Here is a 19,864-nt window from a genome sequence, read left to right on the forward strand (position 1 = left end):
GTTTAACCTTTTATTCGTCTGAACCTAACAGCCGGGACGGAAGTACAACCAGCGGAGAGGTGAGACTCTCCCTATAGATAGTATATGAAACCTGTAGATAAAGTGCTCACATGTACTGTAAAATGGGATACTTATATGGCCATTATATTGTTGATGCCCCCTACAGCATACAAACTTGTTGCAACAGTCATTGGATTATCGCTGCCCACTTGGGTAAGAGCACAGCTGTGCTGAACTAAATAACATTTTCTTCTAATCTTTCTCTTGGATACTGAACTCTAAAATGTGGATTTTGTATCTTGGGTGTCTAAGGGGTCACGGACAAATTCAGGTGGACAATATTTAATGCACATATCAGATTGTTTACAGTAACCACCACATGTCAGCTACGTTGAGAAATCATTAATGTAGTTCACTTTGGGTTGGGTTATAATGGAGCTACTGTAAGCTAGGTCTTATGAACCTGTCTAAAACACCTCTCACCAGTTTCTCACCACAGTCTGATATAAATTAGCACGCAATTCACTAAGTTAAATTAAATTGCAACTTATGCATTGTTGGTACATGTATGTAAGATGTAGCCATTGTACATTTTAGAGCCCTGACGAAGTCGAGGGTATACCACCCTGACGAAACATGTGTTGGCTGGTCGTTGCAAAATTAAAAATCACAACAATCAAGACTGAATCAACAATTTTTGTCTCAGAATTGTGTAACTCAACTGTCGATATTGTACAGTTTAATAATTGACGTGTGCACAGATCCCATGTTTTATAGGTATTGACCTAACTGCTTTTTTGATAGGTTCTTGGAAGTCATACAAGAAGCAGTCTTGTTCTTGAGAGACCATTGCGATCTTAAAACGCTGAGCAGCCCTCAACCACATTATGGAACCCTCCAATGTCGCCTGGTGGTGAATCCGCGGGCTCGGGCACTGGAGATGCGGGAGAGGGAATGACGTAGTCATCCCAGTCATCATGCACAGATTGAATATCCTGCAGTTCACCCTCTTCTTACTGGTCTTCCTCTTCTCCTTCATCAGAAGTCGGAGGATGTGGTACATCAACTTTCTCTGGTTGAATATTTAAGGGCGAAGGCCGTGGTCTTGAAGACTGAGTTACTGTGGCAGGCGGAGGAGCTGGAGACTCTGGAAACCTCAGTTTATAATCCTGAATGAGGTATCGCAAATCCTTAACTAAGGATGCTGGAAGACAAACCACCGGAGTAGGTGGCTGATGATATACCTCCTCCTGATCTGAACTCTGACACTTTATGTTGAGCTCCGAAGGACTTGTTGCCATTTGGAACACGTCATCCTCGTCGGAGTCTTCCTCCTGGAGGAGACATGCTGGAGGAATTGGTGAAGTTAACGCCGGTGGTGGCACCCTTTTTGTGATTTTAAGGCGTACGCATGTTGCCTGTAGGCCAGAATCCATCACCGTCTACGGTATTATAGTCGACGGTGGAGCGTCGACGGGGCCACCGTCGACGGCAAAGATATTCCTGTCGTCGACGAGGTCTTAGTCGACGTTCCTTCGTCGACGGAGTAGATGTCGACGATATTGGCTTTGTCATCGCAGATGCTGTCGTCGGCGAGGTCAGCGTCGACTGGGTCCTAGACGTCGACGGTGTCTTCTTGATGGCCATCGTCGACAACAAAGCTTTACCGGTTGACGATAATGACGACGATGCCGTTGACGTAGAAACTGTTGTCGTCGACGTAGAAACATAAGAAGCTGCAGACAGTGTTTTCTTCGACGATGAAGATGTCGTCGACTATATAGTCGTCGATGATGTCGAAACCGGCTTCTTGAAGGTGTGAACTTCCTTCACAGAAGTTGTCTTAGCCAGAACCTCTGAAGACTTTTTTGATGTTTTCTTTTGAGGAGCCGCCGTAGGGATAGGGAAAGCCACCCTTGGTCTCTTCAGAGTAAATTTTGAAGAGACTGAAGAACCTTCACTCTCCTCAGAGGAATCAAGGTGGTCTTTGTCCTTCAGCCTCTGGAGCCAAATTAAGAGGCGCCCTTCACGGTCCTTGAGGGTTTTAGTGGAAAAGGTACGACATACCTTGCAGTCCTTATCAGAATGATCCGGCTACAGGCAATACAGGCAGTCTTTATGCTGGTCATCAATATGTAGCCTTTTTTTTCCCACAAGAACCGCAGGATCGAAAAAGACCCTTTTTTGGTGTGTCAGCCATACTCTCAAGTAGGCACTGAAGAAACAGGAAACAAAATCTCAAAACCAGTTGTCAATAAACGAACCTGAGCAGAGCTCAGAGGAGACTTCACTTAGCACAACGTGCGGTAGAAAATCTGGGTGACTGAGGCTCCTTCCAGGAGGGTTCTAGAGGGAGGTGGCAGCTGATTGGCTCTTTTCTAGAGTTTGGTCCTTTTTACAAAAGGACAGGGATATGTAACTAATGTGAGGCCTATAGGCCTATTTCTCTATATGTCTATAGGACATTACTTTGTTTATATACCGGGGTCTCCCATTCCGACGACGGGGAATGATTCAGGCATGTGAATCTATGAAAGACACCCATAATACTGGATAATTGGGTCACATTGGATGGTAGTCTACAGGGCTGGGGTACAAGGTGTGGATCGTTGACAGGGACAGCTCAGGAGAAGAGGCACATAATTAACTAGAGTTGTTGATAGGTTCCTTTGTGAAAAAGTTTAATCAGGAAACGAATGGCTTGTTGTGTACTCTTAAAGATGGACAACATCTCTTCAGTGCGTTATGTCAACAAGTTAGGTGGCCCTCGGTCCAATGGATTGGCAGATCTAGCAAGGTGTTTTTGGCACTTGATTCAGGGGTCAGTACATTCCAGGAATAAACAATACAATAGCTGATTGGAATTCAAGGGAGTTGAACGATTTCAGCGTTTGGAAACTGTGCAAAGAAGTGTTCAATTTGATGAAATGGGGTCCGTTCATGGTAGCCCTGTTCGCAAACAGAGTGAATGCCCAATTAAGACGGTTTTACAGTTGGAGACTGGACATGGAAGAGGAGCCAGTAGATGCGTTCCTGCAGATTTGGAGCAAAATTTTAGTATATGCCTTCCCTCCATTTGCTTAGATTTGGAGAGCACTATTGAAGGTAAAAAGCAACAAGGCGGAAATGGTGTTGGTTGCCCCTTTTTGGGCATCTCAGGTGTGGTATTCAGATGGGAGGGAATTGTTGATAGCAGACCCAGTACTTCTTCAGAGTTTCCCAGATCTATTAGTGAATACAGCAGGGGACAGACACAAGTTAGGCCTTCAGGGTCAACTGCGACTGATGGATTGGTTAATTTCAGGAGAGCATGGCAGAGTCAGGATTATCGTTGGAGGCTTCAAAACTCATTCAAGAGTCCTGGACACCAGGAACCTCAAAGGCATAAAGATTGGCTAGGAAAAGATGGGTTTGTTGGTGTGTTTCGTGGAGTCTGGATCCAATATCGGCACTTGCTGTAGAGGTGGTAAACTTTTTAACAGAGGTTTTCTTGCTTAGGTCTTACAGTTCAGTAAATATTTGTAGGTTGGCATAGCAATTTCAGCTGGTCATGAATTGTAAGACAGTATTCCAATAGGACAACTGGAGGTAGTGAAGAGACTATTAAGGAGTATAAGATTAAGGGTCCCACCAGGAGCTAAATATTAGTCTTCGTTGCGGTCAATGGTGTACTGCAGAATTTACTAAGCGCTCCTTGAAATATGGTCGAGCTCACCCTGACTTCTAGGCGTCAGGGTGTCCCGATGATGAAGCATGACACCACTAGGGTGTGTGAGGGAATAAAATAACAAAAGGAATTGCTTCCTTCCCCATGCAGCAGTGGTATTAATACTTCACGTAGGGCATATCACCTATCCAAAAATACACAGACTTTTCTAGTTAGCCAATTAATTCCTCTGTGGCTAACTAGGTCAATGTCAATGTCAAATAATCTTTATTCGGAATTAAAAACATCCACAAAAAAAAGTACACACAGGTTAAATTTAAAAAGTACAATAAAAGTAATTTGATAAAAATAACAAATGCATTACACTGTTGAGCAAACATCATAATATCATTAAAAACGCACGTAAAAAATGATCTTTTCCAAATACAGAAGAACAACTATATATCAGACATCAAATGTGCAAATAGCAATAGCACAGGAGTTCACAATGTGTAAATATTTTACAGACGGGGTTCCAAAGAAAGATTTCCAGTACACCCAAACGTCTACATATCTATGCACTAATATGCAATACTCAGATGTGCAAAAAGCAAATGTGCAAAGAGGCAATATGCTAGTATTCATCAGGCAAGTTTCATAGTTGCCCGTGAACGGACACAAGCTTTAAGAAAACAACTCACAATAAATATCACTTCATCTGAGATCATCATTTGAAAGGTTTTCATTGCTTGGGTGAAGTCCCTGAGGTCATGTCTGCGGCAGTACGGCATTAGATATTGGGAGGTATAAAGTTTATAATGTGTCAAACTTTGTTTGCTGCCCTCGGAACAAGGACAATCCAACTGTTCCAGATGTTTATTATAACCAAGGGGAAAGCTTAATAAATTTACGATGCTTCCATCCCGAAATCGGAACAGAAGGCTCCTGTTCCATCTTCCTAATGTAATGAGCAGATATCTATGTGGTGAAACTAGGGAGCCATTATCAGGCTCGGCATAGGAAATGTATTTGAGAACAGAAGGTTTGGAATGTTCTAGTCTTATCCGCTCCTCCCTATATGATACATAGAGTGCCCTTTTAACTATGTTCTTATGTGAATGGACAATGGTGTTTGGGGAGCTGAACAAAAAGCCTTTTCTCAACTGCTTTCAACCATGGTACAAGGTGGGACCTTTCACTTTGTAAGCAGTCGGATATTATACTGCGAGTTAAGTGGGCTGCGGGATTTAGCCAGATTTTTTGCCAGAAAAGAGCGGGCCTGGATCGGATGAAGTCCTCAATATACAATAGCTTAAGCTCGTTATGACAAATGAAAGTTGGAGCACAGAAGACTCCCCCCAAGACTTTTCTGCAAACTCTGTTTTCCTCAGTCTGAATGGGCACACAATTAGAGTATCCCCACACTTCTGCGCCGTAAGTTCCCGTAGGTTGGCATTGAGTACAATAAATCTTTAGCAATGAAGTGGTAACGTCAGCCTGTTTAGGTTGCCTTAGGGAGAGAATCGAATTAATAGATTTACCAATCTTGTTTGTCCCATAGGCGACGTGAGGTTGCCAGGAGCCAGTGTTAGAAAATAACAATCCTAAGTATGGAAAAGTGCTTGTGCATTTTAAGATGTTGTCACCAGATTTAATTGAGGTTATGTTATATTTTTTGGGCTCACAGTTCATAATAAAGGATTTTTTGAAATTGGTGGTAAGGCCCAAATCTGACATAAAATCAACAGAACCAGAGATTAAAATACGTAGGGCATTAGGTGTGCGGCCCATTAGCACCGCGTCATCCGCGTACAACAAGACGGGGATGGGGTTGCCATTTATAATTGGTACATTGTTAGTTATCGCACACAAGTTGCTGCTCAGCCCATTAATATACAAGATAAAAAGCAGGGGGGCGAGTACTCAGCCATGTCTAACACCCTTGCCAATTAAAATGTCATTCGAGACTGCTCCCTCGGTATTAATGCGCACTCTGGCCTTTAGGTCCCTATGCAAATAAGAAAGAAAATAAACCAAAGAATCATCCAAACCATAACTAAGCAAAAGTGACCACAAACTAGAACGATTAACAAAATCAAAGGCTGAACTTAAATCCATAAAACCAAGGTACAATGGGGATTTTTTTTACAATATTGTACTTTGCCATTAACAGGTTCAAATTCAAACATTGTTCAACAGTGCCCACATTACTTCTGAATCCGAGTTGGCAGTGGTGTAGGACATCATTATCCTCGGCCCAGCTCCTGATCCTATTAAAAATAACCCTCCCAAGAACCTTCAATGTGTTGTCAATTAGTGATATCGGGCGGTAACAGCCAGGATCCAGTCTGTCGCCTTTTTTAAATATTGGTACAATAACACTATTCGACCATGATTCTGGGATTGAATTGTCGGATAAATTATTGAACAAATTGCATAGTAAAGGGGCCCAAAAATTAATTTCAGATTTAATTTGATCTATTGAAAGGCCGTCCGGGCCGGGAGCTTTATTGCCCGCGCTTTCATCTATAGCATCCTCAACCTCGGATAGTGTGATGTTCAAAGGTCTAGTAGACATAACAAGAGGTGCAGTATCGATGAGATGCCCTGGTACAGCGTAGGTTTTAGAAAAATGCTCTACCCACACATCTCCTGTTATATTACAGTTAATAGCTTTAATGTTGGAACCAAAAGATCTTGGGGACTTGACCTCTCTCCAGAATCCAGTGATATCTATCAGGGCCGCGGAGCGAACAAGGGATTCCCAGTGGTCTATCACTAGAGCCTCAGATCGGGTACGTAGCGTGGTTTTATACCTTGCTCTCAGGTCTCTTACAAGTGACAGATCCCTCGGTTTGGTTTAGGTCATACAGGGAGTATTTTTTGTGACAGTATATACCCACGGGAGGGTGTACGCCCTCCAGAGTTCCTCTCGGCCCCCCACCAAGCAAGGGATTCATTCCTCGCATGGTTTTGTGCTTCATGTACTGCAGAAATTGGTCTGAAAATGAGTTCCTAGATTTAAAAAGTCTGTATCTGAAGCTGGGGATGCTTCTTGCCTGATATCATTTAGGAGTGTCACAGATGTTAAGGCCCCGGAGATCATGGGATGTAGATATCCACCAGAAGACGTATGTTTTAATTTAAAAAAGAGAACAAAGACTATGTCACGCATGTAGAAAGCTGTGTGTGGTAAGATATTTGAGGGAATATGAAAGAAGGACAGAATCGAAGAGATGTGACAAACTGTAAACTAATAATTTCTTTCAAGAAACAGTTCAAAGCAGTGACTACAATCACATTTGTTAGATGGGTAAGAGATAATGAAGAGGTCAGGAATAGATAATTAGTTTCAGAATTAGTTTCAAAGTCCTTACGTTGGCGTTTAAAGCCCTCCACTGCATTGGCCCAGCTTACCTCAGGAAGCGGATTGTTCGCTACGTTCCCCGGAGGAGTTTAAGATCTGCTGACCTGGCTAAAGTGGAGATACCAGTGATCAAACGCGTGCGGATGGGAGGCCGGTCTTTCCAGTTTATGGCGGCCAGGTTGTGGAATGAGCTCCCTCTATCACTCCGCAAGGCTAATAATCTTCTGGCCTTTAGAAAGGAGCTCAAGACGCTCCTATTCTCCACCTAACCAGTGGGCCTACAGTGTTTCTGTCGCTGGGTTTTTTCTTGGTTGTGTTCAGGACTCTCTGCCAAAGCGCCGGGACACCCGTTCTGGGTAGCCGTGCGCTCAAGAAATACAGTTCTAACATAACATAACATAACATATCTCTAAGTTTGGGGCAAATTCTACTAGGGATCCTATGTTTTCTAAAGCTTATTTGTTCGAGGAGGCTTGACAGGAATTTTAGCGGCTTCAGATTAGTCATCAGAGTCAATATTAAGAAATATTATGTTAAACCTGTGGAGTGAGCTGTGAGGAATATTATGGCAAGGCTTAAACATGCATAATATTGGCCTCCATCCCTTGCCATACAATTCCGATTTTCCATAGCTAGGGCGGATAGAAAATCATGATTTTATTTAAGACACGGAGGCTGTTATTATCCCGCCCTGTTATTTCCCACCTATAATATTTGTCTTGATTTTTTCGCAGCAGGAGAGTCGTTTAGGAAGTAAATCCGAAGATATTGAGGAGATGATATGGTTCCTGTTGTTTACACATTTTGTTTGAAGTTGGACATTTAAGGTTGTTCGCAGCAATAGAAGGAAGATGGCTGCCACACAGGGAACTATCAAGTGAATAGAATGTTAAATTATTCTTGTTCTAAGTTCTGTTCATTCTGATGTTGTTGCTGTGAGTTTGCAATTGAAGAGGAATGCACAATGTCACCCTCCGTGTCTTTATAAAAATACATGATTTTCTACCCACCCTAGCTGTGGAAAATCTGAATTTTCTCTAATACCTGATCGACATGCAGGTCTGAGAGATGTTCTCCATCGAATGATAGGCTGAGCAGATGCTGCTGGATTTCCAGCTATAAGCCTGAAATGCGAAGCCACATAAAGCGCCTAATTGCCATAGTCACAATGCCAGCAGTGTCAAGGTGCAGCAGATGGTGGCAATGGAAATAGTATTCCCATCACCAATTTCTTCCTCCCTCTTGATTCTTCAGGGAGATCCTTAACACCTTGGCTGCTAAGGGGTTTTCCCGTCCTGTGCTGCCATTTCTTGAATACTATAGAATCATGACAAGGTCAACTCGTCATAAGCACAGGGCAGGTAAAACCCATGACGAGTTGACCTTGTCAGGAGCACTGAAAAGGTTAAATAACTCCTGCATCTCATCCCACTGGGCACTGTCCTATCTGGAGAAGAGGCCGACAGAGTTGTTTATCCTCTAGTAGGTAGTGGCCCTTACTGCTACCCTCTAACCAGCCCGCCACAATACCTGCTCCTCTTATCGGGTAGGATAGCATTGACTGTGACCTGAAGGGAAGCTCATTTAAATGCTATGTGGATGACTAGGGAATATGGGGAGACATTGCTCATAATGTAGAACAGGTCTGTGGGAGAAGGTTTTTACTTTCTCTACCCAACGTGTTACTACCCTGTCCTTGACTGGCTCCTAGAAAAAGTTAGGTGTCGATTTGAGAAAGCCTTTCAACATCAGAAGGAAGTGGAGCTAACTTTTAAGCAATTCCACAAGGAAGGTGTCTTCCTCGTGGATGACATACATATCTACTTTGTGGAAAGTGACTGCCTGTTGGACTGCTGTTACACCTCGTGGAATGCTGTGATGTTGTCCATGGAAGATGGCTCGATAGGGTAATGGTTCAGGTCTGGAATCCCTAGGAGATCAACATTGTAGTCGTCCCGCAGGACGTATAGCATACAGCCAGGTTCTGAGCTGGGATGGTGCAGTGAGCTAAATAACGGTGATGGATCAAGCCCTGATCTTTGGACTGGGTAAGAGTGGTCTGCTTAATTCAGACACTCTGTTCATCACCACCCCCTTTTCTGAATCGTTTTTGGCCACTATAGGTGTGGCAGGGTATACTCAGACATGAGTCCCTTGCTCACTGCACCATCAGGATTCAAGCAAGCCGGGCCGACGACGGCTGAAATGCCAGAAACCGGTCCCCGGAAGCTTGTCTCCTTTCTGGTGAAGAATTGGCTTAGTAGTTTAATCTGCCCTGTTCCCATGATGCACTGGGCCAGGGACAGACTGATTTGCATATAGCCAGGTTCTGAGCTGGGATGGTGCAGTGAGCTAAATCACGGTGATGGATCAAGCCCTGATCTGTGGACTGGGTAAGAGTGGTCTGCTTAATTCAGACACTCTGTTCATCACCACCCCCTTTTCTGAATCGATGTCAGGTTGAATGGCACCTTGTAGGGGTCGGTAGGGTCAAAAGGGAAGCCTTTTTCTCAAGAGTAGTGAGGGGAACTCTCTAGTGAGGGTGAAATAAAGGGGTGGTTGTGACCTGGGAGGTGGAGGAGGCGAAGGAAGGGGTAGTGGTGATGGAATTGGGATAATACCCATGTCTTTGTGATGGGCTTAGGAGCCACAGGCTATCACAAGGGAGGGAGCTTTGCTGAAATCATTCCCAATATGAATACTTTATGCAATTCCAAAGAGGATTGCAATTTATTGTGTGTATTCTGAAGTTAATAATTGAAGTGTCATTAACAAATAAGAAGTGCATTTTTCTTTAACAAAGAAGAACTAAGCGATATCAATTTCTAGCTTGATACAGGGACATCATTTTGTCAATTATAGTTTTAGATACCAATTTTGAATATTAAGGCAGCACACATTCAGAAAATAAATTGGTTAGTGTGATATTGAGTTTCACTGGACAAACCTGCTTTCTTGTGTGTGATGTCCACAACCTTCGAAGTGACACTCATTTGCTGCAGTGCTTTCAACAGCTGGTTGGTTTTCCGGTACAGTGAACTAGACATCACCTCTTCCCGTTGCCCGTCTTTGAGAACAGGAAGCTTTGGCACATGCAGTGGTGGTAATGCTTCAAGTTCAGCCTTCATCTGAGAGGCCTAAAAAATTATATTTAGGCATTAGGCGAGCATATGGGTATAAAAAATTTATTCAATAAGGGAACAAAAATTTAAAAGAAAATCAGATGTTATATACTTTTAATCTTAGGAGAGTCACAGCTCTATTTCCTATTAGGTACCATTCAAAAGATAATGAAAACATCCAGTCACATTAATGTATGCAAGAATGGGTTTTTGTAGAATACAAAACCTCACTGATAAATGGTGGCATTGCTTTCTTTGCATGGCAAATTCATTAAAAAGCTGATCTTCCCCCAGGCAATCCTTAATCCTATCAATGCAGAATGTAAGCACCTCCTGTAGATCCAATCATTGTAGCCTCCCCTCCTCAGAGATGCAGAGGACAGAAGGAGGTGGGAAGCTTAACTGCTTTTTCCCTTCACACGCCCTCTGCAAGTGGAAATGTGACATCACTTTAAGAAGAAAGGATGCACAAGTCATTAAAGACTTATTAGGCCTATCAAAATTTGCCATAAAAGCACAATAAATAGTACATATAGCTATGAAGAGCATAATAAATTATTAGTGTAATACCTTTTTTTTTAAAAAAACGAAACTAGTTCATTGCAAATTGAATAATGGCTTTCTTTTGCAATACAATAAAAAAAACCTGTAAAAGCGGTTAAAAGAAAATTAACAAGAGTGATCGTAAAAGTACGAGTTGCTTACCTTCGGTAACGAATATGCTACTTACCAGTATGCATCTGTTCTTGGCATGTAGGGCTGCTGACATTCATATCTGTGCATAGATCGCCGCCTAGTGTTGGGTCCGGATGATTGCACATTGTTGTCCTGGAAGAGTCTTCGAAGTATCACAAGATAGGTGGCTCCTCCCCTGGACTACAGTGCGCACGGGCATCGACTTCATCCCCAGATTGTTTTTAGCCATTGTGGCCAAGATGGAGTGAAACTCAGTGAATGATGACCATGCTAGAAGTATATGTGAATCCTGCAGCTGCTACAGGCGCCGGGGAGGAGGGCGGGCGATATGAATGTCAGCAGCCCTACATGCCAAGAACAGATGCATACTGGTAAGTAGCATATTCGGTTCGTGGCATGTGGGCTGCCGAATTCATATCTGTGCATAGAATACATAGCAGTCCCTCCATTAATGGCGGCCGCCTGTGCCAGCTGCAGCAGTTTGGAAAAGTGTTTTTAGAACAGCCTGCCCTACAGCTGCCTGCTGTTTGGAGTGCACATCAACACAATAATGCTTTGTAAATGGGTGTGTGGTAGACCATGTGGCTGCTCTACATATGTCTTCCAAAGAAATGTTTCCAAGGAAAGCCATGGAGGCCCCCATCTTTCTGGTGGAGTGGGCCCTTGGTGGAACGGTGAGAGTACGCTTGGCTTTCAGATAGCAGATCGGGATACATTTAACGATCCACCTAGCAATACCAGCCTTGGAAATAGGGTTACCTTTGTGGTGTGGTGCAAAGGCAACAAAGAGTTGCTTAGTCTTCCTAAAATCCTTGGTCCTATCGATGTAATACATCAGGGCCCTTTTGACGTCAAGGGTGTGGAGCATTCTCTCCGCCAATGACTCAGGATTTTGAAAGAAAACGGGCAACTCAATAGTCTGGTTAATATGGAATTGAGACACTACCTTAGGAAGGAATTTAGGGTTAGTGCGAAGCACCATCCTGTTGGAATGAATTTGAATAAATGGCTCTTGGATAGTTAGGGCTTGAGCTCACTAACGCGACGCAGTGATGTAATTGCTACAAGGAAAGCCACTTTCCATGTCAAGAATTGAATCTCGCAGGAATGCAGTAGTTCAAAGGGAGGACCCATCAGCCGGGTGAGGACCACATTGAGGTTCCACTCCGGAGCTGGTGGAGTCCGCGGAGGGATGACTCTTGAGTCCTTCCAGAAAGGCTTTAATGGCAGGCACCCTGAAGAGTGAGAGGTGCTGCCTGTTCTGGAGATAAGCGGCCATTGCGGATAGATGTATGCGAATGGAAGCTTAGGCCAGATTACATTTGTACAGATGGAAAAGATAACAAATGATGTTAGGAATAGATGCATCTAGCGGGTTAATGGTGTGGTCTGCACAATAAATGACAAACCGCTTCCACTTTGCCACATACCATGCTCTTGTGGTGGGCTTCCTCGCCTCCCGGATGATGTCCATACAGTCGGGAGGCAAGTTCAGGTAGCCAAACTAAGACCTCAGGAGCCAGATCGCCAGGTTGAGCTGTTGCGGATCTGGATGCTGAATGTCGCCATGGCTCTGCGTCAGAAGGCTGGGTGTGAGGCGTAGCCTTTGATGCGGCACCATGGACAGTTCCAGAAACGTGGTGTACCATGGTTGGCGAGCCCACGTTGGAGCAGCCAGGATGAGAGTCATCGAGTGCTGCCTGAGCTTGTGTGCCACCAGGGGTATCAGAGGTGCTGGGGGAAAAGCGTACGCAAATTTGCCTGACCAGTTCATCCATATCGCATTGCCCTGCGACTGTGGGTGTGGGAACCTGGCAGCGAAGCTTTGGCATTTTGCGTTCTCCCTTGTGGCGAACAGGTCTATCTCTGGATGACCCCACATTTGGAAGTACGGTTGGAGTACTGATGGATGTATCTCCCACTCGTGCATTTGGTGGCTGTACCTGCTGAGCAGGTCCGCCATCGGATTGTCCTTGCCCGGGAGGTGTTCTGCCATGAGGAAGATGTTCCTCTGAATGGCCCACTTCCACATGCTCTGAGCCAGATGAGACAGCTGTGGAGAGTGTTCCTCCCTGCTTTTGAATGTAGTACATGGCCGTCATGTTGTCCGTCCGGATCAACACGACCTTGTTGCACAGATGTACTTTGAAGGCTTTCAGTGCCATGAAGATCGCCATCAGTTCTAGAACATTGATGTGCCTCTTCCTTTGCTGTGGTATCCATAGTCCCTGCATAGTGTAGTGGAGTACATGAGCTCCCCATCCCTGGAGAGAAGCGTCCGTCGTCAGGATGATTTGTGGCACAGGCTCTTGGAACGGTCGTCCCTTGCAATGGTTTCGTGGATTCCACTAATGCAGAGAGTTGTATGCCCGACCGCTCACCAACACTAGGTCTTTCAACTGCCCGTGAGCCTGAGTCCACTGACGTGCTAAGCACTCCTGAAGCGGACGCATATGTAGTCTTGTGTGCGGCACTATGGAGATGCAGGAGGCCATCATGCCTATCAACTGCATGAACACTCGTGCTGGAAGCGAGTGTTGAGGTCTGAACTTCTGTATCAGCGATTGAATGCTGCTGAACCTCACTGAATTTGGCTGTGCTGTGGCTGCCAGAGTGTTTATGGTCGCACCCAGATACTGCCGTATGTGGGCGGGTTGGAGGTGGGATTTTGGGTAATTCACTGAGAATCCCAGATCGTGCAGGAGGTGAATGGAGTGTGACATGTGAGCGGCAAACTGCTGGGCTGACTTCGCCTGGACGAGCCAGTCGTCCAGATAAGGGTAGACATGGATGTTCTGTCTCCTGAGGTGCGCTGCCACCGTCGCCAGGCACTTCGTGAACACCCTGGGTGCCGTGGTGACTCCGAAAGGCAAAACCTTGAACTGGTAGTGCTAGTTTTGCATGATGAACCGGAGGTACTTCCTGTGGGAAGGGTGCAGTGGAATGCAAATGCTACTTACCAGTATGCATCTGTTCTTGGCATGTAGGGCTGCTGACATTCATATCTGTGCATAGATCGCCGCCTAGTGTTGGGTCCGGATGATTGCACATTGTTGTCCTGGAAGAGTCTTCGAAGTATCACGAGATAGGTGGCTCCTCCCCTGGACTACAGTGCACATGGGCATCGCCTCCATCCCCAGATTGTTTTTAGCCATTGGCCGAGATGGAGTGAACTATGTGAGTGATGCCCATGCTATGAGCATATATAAATATGAATACTGCAGCTGCCACATGCGCCGGGGAGGAGGGCGGGCGATATGAATGTCAGCAGCCCTACATGCCAAGAACAGATGCATACTGGTAAGTAGCATTTGCAGTTCGAGGCATGTGGGCTGCTGAATTCATATCTGTGCATTGCAGTCCTCCTATTATTGGCAGCCGCCCGTGCCAGCTGCAGCAGTTTGAAAAAGTGTTTTGAGAACAGCCTGACCAACAGCTGCCTGCTGTTTAGAGTGCACGTCTACACAGTAATGTTTAGTAAAAGTATGTGTGGTAGACCATGTGGCTGCCCTACAAATATCCTCTAAGGGAATGTTCCCAAGGAAAGCCATAGAGGCCCCCAACTTTCTGGTGGAGTGGGCTCTTGGTGGAATTGTGAGAGTGCGTTTAGCCTTAGCGTAACAGATCTGAATGCATTTCACGATCCACCTAGCGATACCAGCTTTGGAAATAGCGTTACCCTTGTGGTGTGAGGCAAATGCAACGAAAAGTTGCTTGGTCTTTCGAAAATCCTTTGTCCTGTCAATGTAGTACATTAATGCTCTTTTAACGTCAAGGGTGTGGAGCATCCGCTCCGCCAGCGACTCAGGATTTTGAAAAAACACTGGCAACTCAATTGTCTGGTTTAAGTGGAATTGAGATACAACCTTGGGTAGAAATTTAGGGTTAGTGCGGAGCACCACCCTGTTGGCATGGACTTGGAAAAAAGGTTCTTGGATGGTGAGAGCCTGCAACTCACTAACCCTCCGTAGCGATGTAATTGCTACTAAGAAAGCCACCTTCCAAGTCAGAAACTGAAGCTCACAAGAGTGCAGTGGCTCGAAAGGAGGACCCATCAGCCTTGTAAGAACCACATTGAGGTTCCATTCTGGAGCTGGTGGTGTCCGTGGTGGAATGACCCTTTTGAGTCCTTCCAGAAATGCCTTGATAGCAGGAACCTTGAAAAGTGATAGGTGTTGCCTATTCTGGAGGTACGCGGCCATCGCAGACAGGTGAATGCGGATGGAAGAATACGCTAAATTGCATTGGTACAGATGGAACAGGTAACATATGATGTTCTGAATGGAAGCATCTAGCGGGTTAATGTCGTGGTTTCCACAATAAATGGCAAACCGCTTCCATTTAGCCGCATAGCATGCTCTAGTAGTGGGCTTTCTTGCCTCCCGAATGACGTCCATGCAATCGGGGGGAAGATTGAGGTAGCCAAATTCTAGGACTTCAGGAGCCAGATCGCCAGGTTGAGCTGTTGCGGATCTGGGTGCTGAATGTCGCCATGGCTCTGCGTCAGAAGGCTGGGTGTGAGACGAAGCCTTTGATGCGGTACCACGGAAAGTTCCAGAAACGTGGTGTACCATGGTTGAGCTTGCGTGCCACCAGCGGTATCAGAGGTGCTGGGGGAAAAGCGTACCCAAATCTGCCTGACCAGTTCATCCATATCGCATTGCCCTGCGATTGCGGGTGTGGGAACCTGGCGGCGAAGCTTTGGCATTTTGCGTTCTCCCTTGTGGCGAACAGGTCTATCTCTGGATGACCCCACCTTTGGAAGTACGGTTGGAGTACTGATGGATGTATCTCCCACTCGTGCATTTGGTGGCTGTGCATGCTGAGCAGGTCCGCCATCTGATTGTCTTTGCCTGGGAGATGTTCTGCCATCAGGAAAATGTTCCTTTGAATGGCCCACTTCCACATGCTCTGAGCCAGATGAGACAGCTGCGGAGAGTGTGTGCCCCCCTGTTTCTGAATGTAGTACATGGCCGTCATGTTGTCCGTCCGGATCAACACGACCTTGTTGCACAGATGTACTTTGAATGCCTTTAAGGCCATGAAGATCGCCATCAGTTCCAATACGTTGATGTGCATCTTCCTCCGCTGTAGTGTCCATAGTCCCTGCACTGTGTAGTGGAGTACATGCGCTCCCCATCCCTGGAGAGAAGCGTCCGTCGTCAGGATAATCTGTGGCACAGGCTCTTGGAACGGTCGGCCCTTGCAAAGGTTTTGTGGATTCCACCAATGCAGAGAGTTGTACGCCCGACCGCTCACCAACACTAGGTCTGTTAGTTGCCCGTGAGCCTGAGTCCACTGACGTGCTAGGCACTCCTGAAGCGGACGCATATGTAACCTCGCGTGCGGGACAATGGAGATGCAGGAGGCCATCATGCCTATCAACTGCATGAACACCTTTGCTGGAAGCGAGTGATGAGGTCTGAATCGTTGGATCAGCGTCTGAATACTGGCGACTCTCACTGAATTTGGCTGCGCAGTGGCTGCCAGAGTGTTTATTGTCGCGCCCAGATACTGCCGTATGTGGGCGGGCTGGAGATGGGATTTTGGGTAATTCAGTGAGAATCCCAGATCGTGCAGGAGATGAATGGTGCGGGACACGTGGTCGGCGCACTGTTGTTCCGACTGCTTGAATGAGCCAGTCGTCCAGATAGGGGTAGACGTGGATGTTTTGACGTCTTAGATGCGCTGCCACAGTCGCCAGGCACTTTGTAAAGACCCTGGGCGCTGTGGTGACCCCGAAAGGCAGAACCCTGAACTGGTAGTGCTGGTCTTGAATTGTGAACCTGAGGTACTTCCTGTGTGAAGGATGCAGGGGAATGTGAAAGTATGCATCCTTGAGATCCAGAGTAGCCAGGAAGTCCCCCTGCCGAAGCAGAGGGAGAACCTGCTGCAACGTGAGCATATGGAAGTGTTCTGACAGAATGTACCAGTTGAGGGGCCTGAGGTCCAGGATGGGCCTGAGGGATCCGTCCTTTTTGGGGATCAGAAAGTACAGAGAGTAATGCAAATGCTACTTACCAGTATGCATCTGTTCTTGGCATGTAGGGCTGCTGACATTCATATCTGTGCATAGATCGCCACCTAGTGTTGGGTCCGGATGATTGCACATTGTTGTCCTGGAAGAGTCTTCGAAGTATCACGAGATAGGTGGCTCCTCCCCTGGACTACAGTGCGCATGGGCATCGCCTCCATCCCCAGATTGTTTTTAGCCATTGGCAGAGATGGAGTGAAGAATTTGAGTGATGACCATGCTATGTGCATATGTATGTAAATGAATGAATTCTGCAGCTGCTACAGGCGCCGGGGAGGAGGGTGGGCGATATGAATGTCAGCAGCCCTACATGCCAAGAACAGATGCATACTGGTAAGTAGCATTTGCAGTTCGAGGCATGTGGGCTGCTGAATTCATATCTGTGCATAGAATACATAGCAGTCCCTCCATTAACGGCGGCCGCCCGTGCCAGCTGCAGCAGTCTGAAAAAGCGTTTTTAGAACAGCCTGACCAACAGCTGCCTGTTGTTTGGAATGCACGTCTACACAGTAGTGTTTAGTGAAAGTATGTGTGGTAGACCATGTGGCTGCTCTACAGATATCTTCTAAGGGAATGTTACCTAGGAAAGCCATAGAGGCCCCCAACTTCCTGGTGGAGTGGGCCCTCGGTGGGATAGTGAGAGTGCGCTTAGCTTTAGCGTAACAGATCTGAATGCACTTCACTATCCACCTAGCAATCCCTGCTTTAGAGATAGCGTTTCCCTTGTAGTGAGTGGCAAAAGCAACAAAAAGCTGCTTGGTTTTGCGAAAATCTTTTGTCCTGTCTACATAATACATCAAGGCCCTCTTAACATCAACGGTGTGGAGCATGCGCTCCGCCAGCGTATCTGGGTTTTGGAAAAACACCGGCAATTCGATTGTCTGGTTTAAGTGGAATTGGGATACCACTTTGGGTAGGAATTTAGGGTTAGTGCGGAGCACCACCCTGTTAGCATGTACCTGGAAGAAAGGTTCTTGGATGGTGAGCGCCTGCAGCTCGCTAACCCTCCGTAGTGAAGTAATTGCTACTAAGAACGCAACTTTCCAAGTCAGAAACTGAAGCTCACAAGAGTGCAGTGGCTCAAAGGGAGGACCCATCAGCCTCGTAAGAACCACATTGAGGTTCCATTCTGGAGCTGGTGGGGTCCTTGGTGGAATGACCCTTTTGAGTCCTTCCAGAAAGGCCTTGATAGCAGGGACCCTGAAGAGTGACAGGTGTTGTCTATTCTGGAGGTATGCTGCCATAGCAGACAGGTGAATGCGGATGGAAGAGTATGCCAGATTGCATTGATACAGGTGGAAAAGATAGCAAATGATGTTTTGAATGGAAGCACCTAGCGGGTCAATATTGTGGTTAGCACAGTAGATGACAAACCTCTTCCATTTAGCCGCATAACAAGCTCTGGTAGTGGGCTTCCTTGCCTCCCGAATGATGTTCATGCAATCGGGAGGAAGATTGAGGTAGCCAAACTCTAGGACTTCAGGAGCCAAATCGCCAGGTTGAGCTGTTGCGGATCTGGGTGCTGAATGTCGCCATGGCTCTGCGTCAGAAGGCTGGGAGTGAGATGAAGCCTTTGATGCGGCACCACGGACAGTTCGAGAAACGTGGTGTACCATGGTTGGCGAGCCCACGTTGGAGCAACCAGGATGAGAGTCATCGAGTGCTGCCTGAGCTTGCGTGCCACCAGCGGTATCAGAGGTGCTGGGGGAAAAGCGTACGCAAATCTGCCTGACCAGTTCATCCACATCGCATTGCCCTGTGATTGGGGGTGTGGGAATCTGGCGGCGAAGCTTTGGCATTTTGCGTTCTCCTTTGTGGCGAACAGGTCTATCTCTGGATGACCCCACCTTCGGAAGTACGGTTGGAGTACTGATGGATGTATCTCCCACTCGTGCATCTGATGGCTGTGCCTGCTGAGCAGATCCGCCATTTGATTGTCCTTGCCCGGGAGATGCTCTGCCATGAGGAAGATGTTCCTCTGAATGGCCCACTTCCACATGCCCTGAGCCAGATGAGACAGCTGTGGAGAGTGTGTGCCTCCCTGCTTCTGAATGTAGTACATGGCCGTCATGTTGTCCGTCCGGATCAACACGATTTTGTTGCACAGATGTACTTTGAACTCCTTCAAGGCCATGAAGATTGCCATCAGTTCCAACACACTGATGTGCATCTTCCTTTGCTGTAGTGTCCACAGTCCCTGCACAGTGTACTGGAGTACATGCGCTCCCCATCCCTGGAGAGAGGCGTCCGTCGTCAGGATAATCTGTGGGACAGGCTCTTGGAATGGTCGGCCCTTGCAAAGGCTGTGTGGATTCCACCAATGCAGAGAGTTGTATGCCCGACCGCTCACCAACACTAGGTCTGTCAGTTGCCCATGAGCCTGAGTCCACTGACGTGCAAGGCACTCCTGAAGCGGACGCATATGAAGTCTCGCGTGCGGGACAATGGAGATGCAGGAGGCCATCATGCCTATCAACTGCATGAACACCTTCGCTGGAAGCGGGTGCTGGGGTCTGAATCGTTGGATCAGCGCCTGGATACTGGCGATTCTCACTGAATTTGGCTGCGCAGTGGCTGCCAGAGTGTCTATTGTCGCGCCCAGATACTGTCGCACGTGGGCGGGCTGGAGATGGGACTTTGGGTAGTTCAGAGAGAATCCCAGACCGTGCAGGAGATGAATGGTGCGTGACACGTGGTCGACGCACTGCTGTTCCGTCCTTGCTTGAATGAGCCAGTCGTCCAAGTAGGGAAAGACGTGGACGTGCTGGCGACGGAGATGCGCAGCCACAGTCGCCCGGCACTTGGTAAACACTCTCGGTGCCGTGGTGACCCCGAACGGCAGAACCCTGAACTGGTAATGCTGGTCTAAGAGCGTGAATCTGAGATACTTCCTGTGGGAAGGATGCAGGGGGATATGAAAGTAAGCATCTTTCAGATCTAGCGTAGCCAGGAAGTCCCCCTGTTGAAGCAGGGGAAGCACCTGCTGCAACGTGAGCATA

General features: G+C 46.7%; 1 protein-coding gene across 11 annotated transcripts in view; it reads right to left on the reverse strand.

Annotated features, from left to right (window-relative positions):
• Positions 1–19,864, reverse strand: part of DCTN1 (dynactin subunit 1) — a 624,416-nt gene that overhangs the window by 64,365 nt on the left and 540,187 nt on the right. For all 11 annotated transcript variants that reach the window (XM_086960179.1, XM_086960178.1, XM_086960174.1 and 8 more), the window contains one exon: positions 9,961–10,150. In XM_086960179.1, the coding sequence (XP_086816305.1) occupies positions 9,961–10,150 (190 nt within the window). The remainder of the gene's footprint in view (positions 1–9,960; positions 10,151–19,864) is intronic.

The sequence above is a fragment of the Lissotriton vulgaris genome, chromosome 3_1 (genome assembly GCF_964263255.1).
Source record: "Lissotriton vulgaris chromosome 3_1, aLisVul1.2, whole genome shotgun sequence".
In the NCBI taxonomy this organism is placed as follows: Eukaryota; Metazoa; Chordata; class Amphibia; order Caudata; family Salamandridae; genus Lissotriton; species Lissotriton vulgaris.